Source organism: Pogona vitticeps, chromosome 1 (genome assembly GCF_051106095.1).
Source record: "Pogona vitticeps strain Pit_001003342236 chromosome 1, PviZW2.1, whole genome shotgun sequence".
In the NCBI taxonomy this organism is placed as follows: domain Eukaryota; kingdom Metazoa; phylum Chordata; class Lepidosauria; order Squamata; family Agamidae; genus Pogona; species Pogona vitticeps.
Genome location: NC_135783.1, coordinates 167,483,749 through 167,499,805, shown reverse-complemented (window position 1 = coordinate 167,499,805; position 16,057 = coordinate 167,483,749). Strand labels below are relative to the sequence as shown.

General features: G+C 40.8%; 1 protein-coding gene across 2 annotated transcripts in view; it reads right to left on the bottom strand.

The window, feature by feature from the left end:
- The window catches only part of COL4A1 (collagen type IV alpha 1 chain), a 389,221-nt gene that overhangs the window by 195,246 nt on the left and 177,918 nt on the right, over positions 1 to 16,057 (bottom strand). For both annotated transcript variants that reach the window (XM_072992788.2, XM_072992838.2), the window contains exons 19-22: positions 7,533 to 7,626; positions 7,097 to 7,132; positions 4,772 to 4,936; positions 2,131 to 2,226 (exon numbers count right to left, since the gene is read on the bottom strand). In XM_072992788.2, coding sequence (XP_072848889.1) covers positions 2,131 to 2,226; positions 4,772 to 4,936; positions 7,097 to 7,132; positions 7,533 to 7,626 — 391 coding nt within the window. The remainder of the gene's footprint in view (positions 1 to 2,130; positions 2,227 to 4,771; positions 4,937 to 7,096; positions 7,133 to 7,532; positions 7,627 to 16,057) is intronic.

Sequence of the window (16,057 nt, the reverse complement as noted above, 5' to 3'; positions counted from 1 at the left end):
AAGTACGCAACTCAGGCCGTTCGGAAGTCAAGACCCCACTGTATCTTCCTGAGCCGTCTGGGCTAAAGGAATGTGCTCCTCTGCATCAGAGAGTCCAATTGCTTCCCTCGAAGACTCCTCAAGCAATATCGAAGGAGTGGGAGGAGGCAGAACAGGCAACTTGGCCAGTTTCTTCGCTCTCTTAGCCTTATTGGTGGCCTTCTTTTTCGCAGGGCGAGAAGGCGGTTTGGCTTTTGGCGGTTTGGAAGCATCCTTAGCCTTAACCGGCACAGAGATGGTAAGGAGTGGCTGGTCTGCCGAAGAGTCCTGTTTAGAAGCCTCAGCACGCGGCAGGGACAGTGCTGTGAGGGAGGCGCTTTCCATGTTTGGAGACAGAGTCTTTTCGTAAAGGAAAGCTCAAAGTCTTTGGCGCCTCAGCTTAATTGCTTGCTTTGAAAAATCTTTGCAAGCAGAACAAGACTGATCTTGATGTGATTCACCAAGACAAAACAAGCATTTATCATGTCCGTCTGATAAAGGAATTTTTTGGGAGCAGACGACACACTGCTTGAAGCCCTGAGAGGCCATAAACAAAAGAAAAAGGGGATCGTTGATCGGGGGGGGGGGGGGAACGCGACAGAACCCAAGAATAAACTCAAAATCAGCAAGTTCTGTTGAATAACCATTAAAGTAAGATAAAGTAAATAATAAAACAAGAAAAAAGGATAGCTGGCTAGCTAAGTACTTAACGGTTGATAGCTCTGCTCTTCCTACGTCCTACAGGAATGGCGGATAAAGAGGAACTGAAAGAAAATGGAGGAACCGGGGCTTATATACCCCACGGGGGTGGGGAGCTAATTGACTCTTTTTTCTTAAGCTCTAGAATCTTCCGGACGTTCCTGCGCAGGCACAGGATAACCCATTTGTGTGCATTCACAGAGACCACTACGAAGAAAGTTCTAACTCTTGTCCTCTGAAGATGCCGGCCACAGAGACTGGTGAAACGTTAGGAAAAAAAACCTCCAGAACGCAGCCAAACAGCTTGGAAAACCTATAACAACCATCAGATCCCAGCCATGAAAGCGTTTGAGAATACAAGAAAAGGAATTACTGACGTTTTTGTAGGCTGTGTGCACACGTTTCAAGTCAATTGAAACATGTGCCTGAAATTTTGGTTAATGGTAAAGAGATTATTTGATATAAATTTGAGTTGCATAATATTCAAACAAGGCCTGGAAAACTAATTTTTAAGGAAAATATTAAAGGTAGTATTATAAGTATTAAAAATCCCCTTTTAAGTAATATGTTCCAGTAATATAGAAAAATATTGAGTCCATTGACTTCTCCATTAAGCCAAGTGACTGAATTGGAAAGATTTCCAGAAAATCTTAAGTATATTCTTAGAACAAAAAATTTTAAAAATAAGAGACTAGCTGAGGAACGTACATGAGAATGAATTAGAGTGGTACTAAGCAAAGGAAGAATTTCATGGTTAAATATAATTCAATTAGAAAAATGGACTAATAAATGGGGGGAAAAGTAGGAGTAGGTAGAGATATAACTAAATTTGAAGAAATTATAAAAAAAGGAGAACGTAATAAAAGTAGATTGACTGATCGTTTGTGTAAATGTTAAAAAGTAATGGTGCCTGTGGGAAGTTAGTTATTCATTGATTTCTCCAGCCACTATGCTTCCCTTGAAATTTTTAAAGTAGAAGAGTGACCATTTCTGTTAGTCTATGAACTTTAGTGAAGATGTAGAGCTTTTTGAGCAGCAATTGATGGTGGACAGTATTCATATGCCACTGTAAGGTCGACAAATGCTGCTCCAGTTTTTTTATGTACTTCAAAACCATCTTCTACATGCTGGGTCAGATTTAAGATTTGAGCTGTACAGGTCTGTAAGAATGCTTAGGCCATGCTGTTCTGGAATGGTGGAAGGATGGCTCCTTTAAAGAGAGGAGAGTTAACTGAAGCTGTTGAACCTTGCCTTTTGGACTAGAAGAGGAAGAGTTTTGTCATGCCTCTTGTACAGAAAAGAGAATAATATATTTCATCAGAAATTCATTTTTCTGTTTGATTGCAGAACTTCCTAATTCTGTATCTGTTGAGGAACTAAAGAATAGTAGACAGAAGATAAAGTCAACATCACCTTTCTGTCCCGTTTCTCCTGAGAAGCCATGCTGGCCAGGAGGACCTGGAGGGCCGGGATCACCAGGCAGACCAGGCAGACAATCCCAGATTCCATCTGCAATTCAAAACAGAACAAAAGAAAAAGATTACAACAAAGCAGCAACAAAGTAATCATTTTCTATATGACTTTATCAGTCTCTCACATGGTTGCAGAGGAATTCTGGCCCAATCTTGTTTGTAGTTCAGTTCATTGAGGTTTGTGGGCACTAGTTCATGCACAGCTCTCTTAATGTCCTGCTACAGCATTTCAATTGAGTTGAGGACTGCACTTTGCCTGGGCCATTTCAACACCTTGATTCTATCCTCCCCCTGACATTCTGTTGCACATTTGCTGGTGTGCTTGGGGTCATTGTCCTGTTGCGTGACCCAATTTTGGACAAGGTTCAGCTGTTGGACAGAGGGCCTCATATTTGACTCTAGAATACTTTTGTATACAGAAAAGTTCATGGTTGACTCAATGACTGCAAGTTGCCAGGTCCTGTGGCTGCAAAATAATCCCAAATCATCACCCCACCACCACCGTGCTTGACAGTTGGTATGAGGTGTTTGTGCTGATCTGCTGTGGTTTGGTTTTTGCCAAACATGCCATTGTACAGTATGCCCAAAATATAGTATTCACTTTGGTCTCCTCTTTCCAAAGGACATTGTTTCAGAAGTCTTGTGGTTTGTCCAGATGCAACTTTGCAAACCTAAACCATGCTGCCATGTTCTTTTAAGAGAGAAGAGGCTTTCTCCTGGCAACCTTTCCGAACCAATCATTCTTGTTCAGGTTTTTTCTAGTTGTACTGTCATGAACTTTAACATTTAACATGCTAACTGAGGCCTGCTGAGTCTGAGATGTAACTTTTTTAAAAAAATTCTCTGAGCATTGCACGGTCTGACATTGGGGTGAATTTGCTTGGAAGACTCTTGGGAAGACTGGCAACTCTCTTGAATGTTTTCCACTTTTGAATCATCATTCTCACTGTAGAATGGTGGATTTTAAATGGTTTGGAAATTGCCTTTTAACCCTTCCCAGACTGATAGGCAGCAGCTTCTCTACAATAATTGCTGATGTGTTTCCTTCTTGGCATTGTGTAAAACATACCCGAATGTTCCAGACTAGCAAAGTACTAAAACTTTGGCTTTTAACAGAGGTGGTCACACTTGCTGATGATCAATTACTCAAGGATATTTGGTTAGCAGCACCTGGCTGCTACTTGGCCTCTTAATTACTATGTAAGCAGTAAGGTTGTACGTAGTTTTTCACACATGGCTTTTCCATTTTAGCTTTATTTTTGTTAAATCATTGACATAGTGTAATATGTCATTCTTCATCTAAGGTTGTATTTACCTAATTTTCAGACCTGCTAAGGACCAGATCATTTTTACTATATCTTGATATGTAAAACCATAGAATTCAAAGAGGGTGCCTGGTGTGTGTGTGTGTGTGTGCGTGTATGTGTGTGTGTGTAAATATATACATTTCTGAAATCACAGTTCATAGTTTGAACACTGGAAAAAGGCAAAAGCAATGACTACTGTTTACATTCTATCTTATGTGTCAATTATGCATTTGCATAGTAGGGTCTAGAAAGTAAATCTGTTGTATGGATTCGCCTATATGCACGGTGCAAGTTATAAAAGTAATAAAGGAACGTAGGGCCTCCTGTTCACAAATCTACATTAAAAATATGTCATTGGTAAGTGCCATAAATACTACTGAATGTTTGTATCTGTCTGTGTCTATTATGCATACTTCTTGGGCTTGGTCTCCAGGTTGTGAAGCCTTTCTCCTTGGTATGGAATTTGCTGGATCCCAACTGTCAACCAGGAAAAAGTTGTTTCCCCAAGCTAAATAATTCCACACCCACAATTCATAAGAGAAATCTACAGCTATTTATTATTTAAAGATTGTGCAGTAAATGCTTTTGTCTGGACAGTTTATAGAAACTGTGGCAACCCCAGACCTACTGGAGTATGCCACCATGTAGTTATGCTGCCACCAACCATTCCCTGTAAGGAGTCACACAGACCAGGAATGGATTTTAATAAATAAAAGAACAAGGTTTATTGAAACAACAAACAGGGTAAATAAAAGAATCAGGTAAATAGGATAATGTAACGTGGCATAACCCCAATCACACACATACAACAGCTTGGTTCCCACTGAACCCTTTAAGGTAACGCACAGACCCTGAACCTATCAGTTCTGGCTACCTAGAAAGAAACCTGAACCTATCAGGTATGTACTAACTGACACACAGTTGTACTCAGTCTGACACACAGACTCCAACTCCTCACTCTCCACACAAGCTCCAAATATATATACAGTACAGCTCCTCCCCCCTGATGTCCCGCCTTCTACTCCCATAGGATGGAACTTTCCCTCCAAACCCATGACAGACAGGTACCATCAGTGCTGTATGTGACAGAAACATTTATAGTAAAACATCATTGTCTTACTCGTTTAGGCTTGTCAACTTGTCAGGATATCTTAACAACAATTTTTCACATACACTCATTTAACCCATATTTAAAATGAAAGTTTATCTTCAATTTACTCTGCCCATAACTCTTTACATTGAAAACTGTATTCTTTAGGCTGCATATTGACTCGCCTGTTTTTCCAGGTGGGCCTGGAGGCCCCGGTAAACCTTGAGGGCCTGGAAATCCATCTCTTCCTTTTGGCCCAGGAAGAGAAAGTCCAGGTGGACCCTGGTTACCCTTTTCTCCTCTCTCTCCAGGAAAACCAGGTGCTCCCATTATCCCTGGACTGGGTTGCCCTTGATTAGAATAACATGGTGAAATATACGTCAGTAACAACAACAACAACAACAACAACAACAACAACAACAACAACAACAAAACAATGTTTGATGATGATAATGATGGTGATGATATAGCCCAGGGGTCTCCAAACTATGGCCCACTGGCCACATCTTATTTATTTTTATTATATTATCTGGGCCGCCTTGCCTTTTTATTTGGCCTGGACATAGGAAGAGGAGGGAAGGGGGACCCAAGTGATTCCCCATCTTTGCTTGGGTCCCCCTTCCCTCCTTCGGCCCTTGAAAATGTGTAAAATGTATGATGTAGCCCTCATACTGAAAAGTTTGGTGACCCCAGATATAGCCCAATCCGTACTTTCATCCAAACAAGGGGTGGGCAACCTCTAGTATTCTGGGAGCCGCATGTGCCATCTTCAACCCTGCAGGGCTGTACTCCCTCCCATAATAAGAATAATCACATGAAGTTAAGTTGATTCTTCCTTAAGAGAGACCCTCTCCAGTTATAGACTACTCAAAAAGTGGTTTACCATTTCCAAGGTGTGCTGGAACTGTGCACCTGGTTCTTCTTGCAAAATGCACTACGGAAATCAAGCTTCCAATCTCAGGATTCATCGACTAACATGCACATGTTCCCATGTTCAGACAAATATTTTCTTATGAAAATGATATTTTTCAGGAACCCCATTGTTCCCTCTAGCTGTCAAATATTTGAAAAAACAATTTAGGGAGTCTTGGGACCCATAAAAATGCTAGGAGTGCCTCAGAACATGGCAGAATTCCTCTCCTCAGCTCCTAGATGGCACAAGGGGACTTCTCTGACAATTTTTTAAAATTAAAATTCAGATTATATGGGGGAGCTGGGGAGCTACATTTGGATATTTTTGGAATGTGACCCACATTCCATTTGTTGCCAATCCTTGCCCTAAGTGAACAATGAATCAATCATGAATTTAAGTAACAGTATGTTGGCTTATTTATCAGGTACTTATGCGTACTTCACAGAAAATCTCAGTTTCATGGTGCCTTCTTGCTTGTCTAGTCATATGGAATATGGTTCAAATGGCGAACCGCTTGTGTAGAGCAGGGGTGGTTGTAACCATCCAGATATTTTTAGCATAAAACTCTCAAGAGTTCTAACCAGCATAGTTAGTGGTGACAGATTATGGCAGTTGTAGCTGAAACTGTATGGTAACTAATGTAAAGAAAGTGGGCTTCAAGATCATAAACATTATTTCTTTTTTGGGGTTGGCAACATGTTCACTTCCTTCTTCATGTATGTTTGGGCCCATGCCACAGTGGAGTGAGTAGCACCATGCTGCTTGTCCCAGGTGCCAAAATTGCTACCTGCAGTCCTGAGTTCAGCTCTGGAGAGATACACTGTCTACCCACTGTATCAATATGAAGTGACTCTCCATATGGATCTAGTATCACATCACGGCAATGTGCTAAAGAGAATATCTTACAGAAATGTAGTAATCTAGTGAAACTCTATGGTGATCTACCATACTGATATAGATTGCTATGTAAGGGCAACCTCTAAGTGAACTGATTTGAGGTAATCATCAATTTGTTTTTATGACAAATTCTCAGATGGAAAGTTGTTATGACAGTGAAGAAGTGGAACATATCGCTGATATCACTGTATTTATATTACCATGCAGTATCTGTGAAAAAAACATACCTCACATATTCTTCTACTTTTACAAACATAAAAATCCATTAAATCAGTGTTGCTTTTATTTTAATGATATGGAAAAACGGGGAACATTGTGCAAAATGTACATGATCATTAAGCAGATTGCAAAAATAATATAAACAGAAAGGTGGGATGGGAAATGGGAAATTAAGAACAGTTCTTTTTAAGAAATCCTCTTGGTAAACGAAAACATAGAATGTATGATTATTTCATTGTTCAATAATAGCTTTTAATGAAATAAATAATATTTATCAAAGATTTTGGATTTGAGCAGGAAGCCAGAATACAGTTTACAGGACTGTTGATTTTAGGATGATGGATTCCTTCATTGACTATAAACTATCACAAATTTACAGCATTTCCCCCCTTTATTCTCATGTTTTTCTTACCCCCTTATTAAAAGGCACAGCTTAAGATCAATAAATTAATCAATCAACTAAACTCATAAACATACTCACCTGGAGGACCTGGTAGCCCTTGTATACCTGGAAAACCTAAAAAAAGAATCATCAGAAAATGAAAGAATATTTATTTATTTATTTATTTATTGGACTTATATACCGCCCCATAGCGCTACAAGCACTCTCCGGGCGGTTTACAATTTTTTAAATTATACAGGCTACACATTGCCCCCCCAGCAAGCTGGGTATTAAAGGAATTAAATTGAAGCTTGCTCTATAGTTAACCTGCATCTCAGGAAACTGTTGATGAGGTAAACATAGTTATTTTCAAAAACAAAAGGTTAACTATTTTCTTTACAATCATTTCTACATCTTAAGAAAAAAAATCAAACCTCACATCAGTAAATGCCCCACAGTTTACTATCTTATCAAGAAATCCATTAAAAGAAGTTAAATACTCAACTAATTGAAGGAAAAGAATAACAACATTTACCTTTTTCACCTGGTTCACCCTTTGGTCCTGAGAATCCTGGAGGACCTTGGTCCCCCTTTTCACCAAATACCTCATCTTCCCCTGTAGTTATAACCTAAATAATTGGAAAATATTACAAATAGCAAAATATAGAGAAATTCAAAATGTGATTTTTCAATCCTCACACGATACAGGATTACATTGTACATATAGGTAAGTCTCACTGACTTCAACCATGTAAGATTGTCATAACTGGCAAAACTTGTTTTCAGTATAATCTGAAGTAATGCCATATATCTAAATGATGCTGAGTATAATCCTCAGAAACGGTAAAGTGTTTAGAGTGTTGGACAAAGACTCAGAAGAACATTAAGTGTCTCATCTAGTTGTGGACCTAGTGATTTGCCTCAGCTTATTGTGAGGATCAAAGGTGGGGAGAAGAGCCACATATACACCATACACTCAATGGAGATGAGGTGGGATACACATATAACAAATAACAATGAAAAAATAAAGATCACTTATTATATAGAGGGAACTAGCATCTATTTTCTGCAAGTGATTTACCCCAGTGTGCATTTGTGGTGGAATAAAGCTAGTAAGAGTAAAGAAACATCATGAAAAGGACAGAAGAATGACATTTCTTTGAAAAATTTAGATCATTATGTGTTTTTGTGATGATTTAATTCTTTGAGCAGCCATTTTCAATGGGGACCATATGATCTCCTCGGGGTCCCTGAAACATCTGAAGGAGGACAGACTGGAAACAGAAAAGAGGTTGCAGGGCCAGTCTACATGTGAGGTTAGGCAAAAATCCTCACAAGTCTGCACTGCCAAGTCTTTTTGTCTCAAATGTTAGATCTCTACCCAACAAGACTGAGGAGTTGGAACTTACTATCTCCCTACAGAAAATATTCGAGACTGTTGCGTTATGATCTTTACAGAGACATGGCTTGACTCTTCCATCCCAAGGGAGGTAATTGAACTACAAGGGCGCAGAGTACATCAAGCAGACAGGTCTATTGAATCTGGGAAGAGCAGAGGTGGAGGGGTTTGTGTTTACACAAACAATAACTGGAGCACAGATGTTAAAATAATGGACATTCACTGTTCTCCTGATTTGGAGTATTTGGCAGTGAAATGCCGCCCCTTTTACCTGCCTCGTGAGTTTATGGTTGTTATAATAACAGCAATATATACCTCCTGATGCTAACACAACCACAGCTTTGAGTTGTTTGTTAACTGCTATCAGCAAACAGCAGCAGGCCTACCCAGATGGAGTGCTGGTGGTAGCAGGTAATTACAATCAAGCCAATTTAAAGACCGTCCTTCCTAACTTTTCTCACTATGTGGACTGTCCCACTAGAAGGAAAAATACCTTGGATCAGGTATATAGTAACATCATGCATGGATATAAGACGAAGCCACTACCTAGCTTGGGACAGTCAGATCATATATCTCTGTTTTTGATTCCATCATACAGACCTCTTGTTAAAAGAATCAGACCATCAATTAGAGAAATCCGAGTGTGGCCAGTGGGTGCATCTGAGCAACTTCAAGATTGCTTTAGGAGCACTGATTGGGCACTGTTTGAGGAGGACAATGTTGATACTTATGCCTCGACAGTACTGTTTTACATCAAAAACTGCATCGACGTTGTTACCACCACCAGACAAGTACGAGTGTTTTCTAATAACAAGCCTTGGCTAAATAGAGAAGTGCACCTTTTATTAAAAGCCAGAAATGCTGCTTTTTATTCTGGTGATGTACTACAGTATAAAGAGGCCAGAGCTAAACTGAAAAGGGGCATTAGGGATGCCAAAGCTATGTACAGCCAGAGAATTGAGCAACATCTTGAGAGTTCTGACACTCGTCGAGTATGGCATGGCCTACGACAAATCACGGGGCAGAGTAACAAAAACACTCTGTGTAGCAGCAGTGATTTTTTGGCTGAGCAGTTAAATCAATTTTTCAGCCATTTTGAGGTGGAAACAGGAACAACCATTATTCCAGCACCTACTGTCTATAATACATCACTAGAATCTACCATCGACAGACAACCACTAGTACTGCAGATTTCAGATGTGAGACGCGCTTTCCAGAATATTAACGTTCGAAAGGCAGCTGGACCAGATGGAATCATGGGACGAGTTGTTAGGAGCTGTGCTGCAGAATTAGCTGGAGTTTTTACGGATATTTTCAATCTATCCTTGTTGCAGTGTTCTGTCCCCACTTGCCTGAAGACATCTATTATAGTGCCAGTCCCCAAGCAGTCAGCTGTGGTATCTCTCAATGATTATAGACCAGTAGCTTTAACATCTGTTATTATGAAATGTTTTGAGAGATTGGTGCTGGATTACATTAAGGCTAGTCTTCCACCTTCTTTGGACCCATGGCAATTTGCATACAGAAGAAATAGATCTACTGATGATGCTGTGTCCATTGTACTCCATACTGTATTGAGCCACTTAGAACAACAAGGAACTTACGCGAGGCTGTTGCTTGTGGATTATAGCTCTGCTTTTAATATCATTCTACCAAATAGGTTGTTTTTTAAAATGATCAACCTGGGATTACCTCAGGAGATCTGCATGTGGATAAAGGATTTTCTGATAGATAGGTCACAGTCAGTAAGGATGGGATCTCACCATTCTTCAACCCTGGTACTAAGTACAGGAGCTCCCCAGGGCTGTGTGCTAAGTCCCTTCCTCTATTCCCTGTACACACATGATTGCACCCCACTGTATAACACCAATGCAATTATTAAATTTGCGGATGATACGACAGTGGTGGGGCTCATAAATAAGAACAATGAGTCTGCTTATAGAAAGGAAGTACAAAGGTTGATACTTTGGTGTAAAGAAAATCATCTTACACTTAACGTCAAAAAAAACTAAAGAACTCATAATTGATTTTAGAAGGAAGAGAAATGTACATTTACCACTGTACATAAACGGTGAGGAAGTGGAGAGAGTTGGTAGTTTTAAATTTCTGGGTACTTATATCTCAGAGGACCTCTCATGGACTATAAATGCCAACATGCTAATGAAGAAGGCACAGAAGAGGCTGTATTTCCTGAGAATGCTTAGGAAGTTAAATTTATCTCAACATTTACTTCTGTCATACTATCGTAGCACCATTGAGAGTGTCCTAACCTATGGCATTCTGGCATGGTTTGGGAGTAGCTCTGTAGCGGACAAAAAAGCTCTACAGAGAACCATTAAAATTGCCCAGAATATCATCGGGCTCCAGCTACCAACCCTGGATGACATCTTCACATCCCGCTGTCTGAGGAAGTCACACAGCATCCTGAGAGACTCTTCCAATCCTGCTTATAACTTTTTTGAACTGTTACCGTCTGGCAGAAGATATAGAACAATTAAGACTCGGACCACACGTTTTCTAAATAGTTTTTATCCCAGAGCTATAATTGCAATTAATAATGAGCTTAAAGACCACCAGTAGTGAATAATTAGTTGGACTGTGTTACTTGGCCTGCGGTGTAGATGTTTGCATTTTTAGTGGGGGACTTTTAGTGGGTGGGGAGTGTTTGGGGAATTTTATGTGTGTGCATGTGTCTGGTCTCTGGGTGTCTGTGAATTTCGTTGTATGGGTATATTGTGTATATACTTACAATGACAATAAATTATTATTATTATTATTATTATTATTATTATTATTATTATTATTATTATTATTATTATTATTATTATTATTATTATTATTATTATTATTATTATTATTATTATTCAGTTCTTCACACACCACTTTATAAGGTTCGTTATGTGACATATACAATTCTGATTCTGCCTACATTTCTTTCTTATTGTGTTTATGGTTGTGGCCAAAAATGTTGAGAATGGCTGTTTCAGGGTCTCTAAATACAATCTTGCATCCAATGTTTCTGCAGTAACACTTCTGAAATAGAGTAAAAACTGTTTCATCTTAGTTGGCCAATTTTGTTGGTATTATTCATACTTGGAACAATGACATTCATGCAAAGGTGTAATAATCAACATAAACAGATACAAACAATTTATCCTTCAGCTGATATTGGAGAAAGAGAGGTAACTCTCTGTAACTGGTTTTTCAAGTGGTCACTGTGAATTTACACAAATGGGTTAAATCTGCACCTGTGCAGACATCCTCAAAACTTTATAGAGCTTTCAGTCACACTTTCACTAAGACAATCCTCCTGGTGCGCATGCTCTAGTAGTCCTTTAGTTCCTAAAAAGGAGTCCAGCGACATATAAGACATAGACAGAGGGAACGACAGGTGGGATGTGTGAATTCACAGATGACCACTAAAAGGACCACTCAAAGGACAGGTAGGTAACCTCTCTTTCTCCTTCATGGACTCTGTGAATGAGTACAAATGGGTTATTAGCAAGCTGGCTTACTGGATGGTGGGCTGTCACGGGAGAATCAGTATAGCCTGCCCAAAGTCGGCGTCCTTCTTGGTTCTGACATCAAGCCTATAGTGTGACATGAATGTGGATGGCCTGGACTATGTATTTGCTCTGCAGATGAGACGGCTCTGGTGAAGCGTGACTTAATAGGGCTTGGAAGAGGTCTATAGGCTAAATCATAAGCCACAGTAATGGTATGATTAGTCCAATGTGAAAGAGTTCTGTGAAGAAACCAGGTAGCTCTTTTTAGGGCACTGGTAACCAACAAAGAGTTGCTGAGACTTGCGGAAGTCTGAATTGCAGGACACATAAAAGGCAAGTGAGCATCTCACATCCAGCATGTGGAGGGCATGTTCCAATTCTGTGGATGGTGATGGGAAAATGGTTGGGAGAATGACAGGCTGGTTGATGTGGAAATCAGAGATGACTTTAAGTAGGAAGGAAAGGGTGACCTTATGGGGTAGAACTGGAGACACGGAGGGTCAGCCTGAAGCGCAGCAAGTTAACTGGCCCATCGAGCAGATGTAATAGTGACAAGGAAAAGTGTGACAGAAATTTCTTATGTGCTATAGCCAGTAATTCAAAGGTAGGTAATGTCAAGTAATGGAGTACTAGTTGTAAGGACCACTGCAGGGGTCGTGGTTTAGGAGATGGGTGCATGTTTCAAAGGCCCTGAGGAAACTCTTCAAGGTCAGGTAAGAAAGCAATTTTGAGTTTTCTGAGCCATGAGGTTGGTGCACCACAATGGCTGCAATGTACACCCTTTAGGGTGGAATGAGATAAATCTCATTTGAAAAAGTGTAGGAGAAATTATAAGAGCAACCTGTGGACTGTGCAAAGTCAGAGAATATTTTCCATTTTAGGAATACAACAAGGTTGAGAGTTTCCTAGCTTGAGAGAGGATAAAGTTCACAGTAAATTCTCCAGGCAGAGAGATTTGAGGTGAAAGTGGAGGAACTCGGAGGTAATCAGTTTCAGTGGATGAACCATAGTTGGCAAGGCCACCACGGAACTATGAGGGCAACTACTCATTCCTGATGAAGCCTGATGACATTGTTTGTATGACTGGAATGGGGGTGGGAGAAATAGGTACCATATTTTCCGTGTATAAGACTATACTTTTGCCTAAAATCTTTAGACTAAAATTGAGGGTCATCTTATACATTGAAGTAAGCTGAGAGAACAAAATCAAGTGGAGGGGAAAGCAGGGATCAAAGCGATGTTGCAGTGCTTTGATCCCTTTCCCCAATACTTGCTAAACCCCAGTTAGATTTCTTAAGTTTGGATTAAGAAAAGTGGGGGTGCTTATACATGGGAGCATCTTATACATGGAAAAATATGGTATATGAGGCAGCGGACTATTCCATCATGCAGGTGTCTCCCTGGGAGTTTCTGCCTATTCCTGCTCGTGAGTAATAGCGAGCACACTTTGTGTTTTTGGCAGTGGCAAAGACATCCATGCAGGGTTTGTTCTATTCGCTGCATAAGTGGAGTAAAAGGCCTTGGTCTATTTCTGTGTCTGAATGTGTAGCTGGCTCAAGTAGTCTGCCACTGCTTTGTCTTTGGTTGCAATGTGGACTGCCACCAGGAAGATGTGACGAGAGATATATCGCCAGGTAGACAAGGAAAGTGGATTTTACCTCAGTTGGATTTGGATTTTACCTCAGGTTATTTTTATATTATATGTAAACCACCCAGGGTAGACACAATCTAGACAAATAAATATAAATAAATAAAATAAAGTGAGTGTGTCTCCTTATTTGTTCATGCAGAAGAGGGCCAGGGTGTAGTCTGTGGCTATCTGAACCTCATGGCCCATGAGGAGGGATTTGAATGTTCTGAATGTCTTCATCACTGTCAGTAGTTCCAAGTGATTTATTAGTAGGTGCTTCTCCTGGTTTGACCAGACAGCATGTATTCTGTGGTGGTCACAATGTGTGCCCCATCCAATGGGACTCACATCAGTGACCCATGGACAGGCTGGCTATGGAGTTCTACCAGATAAGTTGGGATGCTAGTTCAGGTGGTTGCCCTGAGGCATTTGGAAGGATGGTCTCAGTGAGCATCAAAGAGTGATAGATACCAGGAATGAAGAGAGCACATCTTTAGATGAGCATGCTGTACTACCACAGTAGTTGAGCTTGAAGGCTGATGTTTGGTGATGAGAGCAAAAGGTCAGAATGAGTGTACCGATATGGTGAGTTTCACCATTCTCTTGTGGGGGAGAAGTGCTCTTGCAGTGTGAGAATCTAAGTGTGTTCCAATTTAGTTGAAGCTTCAAGGAGACAGGGGCATGGATTGGTTGATGCCTGAGATCTGCCATGGCAGAAAGGATAAATTGTGTGTCTTCTTGTGCTTTTTGGTAGGACTCTGCAAGAATTAACCAATTGTTTACGTATGGGAAGATTGTAATGTGGCGAAGGCAAAGTTATGTGGTAATTGGAGCGAGGCACTTCATTAAGACCTCAGGGCAGTGGAAAGGCTGAAAGGAAGAGACTTGAACTTGAAAATGCTGTTGTGTAGAGTGAACCAGAGGTATCTGTGGTGGTCTGGGTGAATGCTGATATGAAAATAGGTCAATAATGGCCAAAAAGTCTCCTTTGCAGAGAACTGAAATGCTGTTTTCTAGTGTGACCATTCGGAAGCCCCTGAATTGAATGTACCAGTTGAAGTCCTGCAAATCTAGGATGGGATGGAATCCTCCATCTTTTTGGGGGACCATAAAGTACTGGGAATAAAAACTGTTGCCTTGGGCCCTTGGGGATTATCTGAATGGTGTCCTTTTGGAGGAGTGATGATATTTCCTCTTTTAGCGTGAGGAATGCTTGAAGTAGCCTTTAGATGGGAGATTGGCAAATTCTATGATGTAGCTGAAGCAGATTATGGCTAGGAACCATGAGTCCTTGGTGATATGAGTCCAGGCTGGCAGGAAAGGGGGGCAGTTGTGATTGTGGAGTAGTTTGTGGGTGGCGGATCTGGGGGATAAAGAAGTCAAGTGTGCTTTTTGGGTTTTCTTTCAGATCACTGAGCACATTGATAGGACTGTTTTCTGAAGGGTTGTGGTCGTATAATTGCTTGTGGACAGAGGCATGGATCTCAGTCTATCAGAGGAGGAAGGTTTGTATTGCTGGAATGGATGTTGGTAGGAAAATAGGCACTACCATTTGGTATGGAGTTGCCCATAGTATTATTGGGTAGACTAAGACCACACGTGCGTATTTTACGGAATTGTCTATGACCTCATTGGTCATGTCACTGAACAATCCAATACCACTGAAGGGTAGGTCTTCAGTGTGGGAGTAGGCATCCTCTGTGAGGCCAGCGGACTGAAGCCACATGCGTCTCCATAAAACTATGGATGTCTCTATGTGCTTGGAGGCCACATCCACCACGTGGCGGGCAGCAATCTGTTCTTGATGTGCTAAGGCTGTGGCCTCCTGGTGGATGTTGAGGCCAGTAGACCAGGTCTCATCTGGTACAGAATGTACTATGGGCAAGATTTTGTTCCACAACTGCCTATGGTATGTGCCCATCGCTGTTTGATAATTAATAAATCTCACAATGAAGGAGGCAATGGAATAGATCTAGCAAATGTTGAGCTTTCTACCCTCCTGGTTGGTCAGGGCAATGTTAGAAAGCTGAAACGTAGTGACAGTGATCTGTCCTGATTAATATAATCAAACACAAGGTTGGCTTTAAGTGCAGGGGTTTGTTCAACCTCTAGTTCTAGAGCTTTGTCTATCCTGAAGATGAGATTGGAGTAAGAGGTGAAGTCTTCTGAGAGGGAAAGATAATAGTTGTCAGCCACATCTGAATCTGTTGAGGGGAGGTTGGTTGGCAACTCCTCTGAGCCATCATAGAAGGAGTTCTCGACATCAGACTGAGGGGTGGTCAAGCTTTCGAGGAGAGAGGGATTGCCTGAAGTAGGGGATCAAGGTAGATGCTTTGAAGCTGACAATCTTGCATTGGCTGTTCTTGATGCAGTATGTCAAGGAGGAAGAGGAGCTTCAATATAGTTAGCAGGATGTATCTCTATATGTGTTTGTCACCTGTAGTGAGGAAGATCTGACTTCAGAGAGTGTAGTTTTGGGGCGTGTTGCCCTCTGTGCCTCCTGCATTGTACTGTGCGAGGCTGTT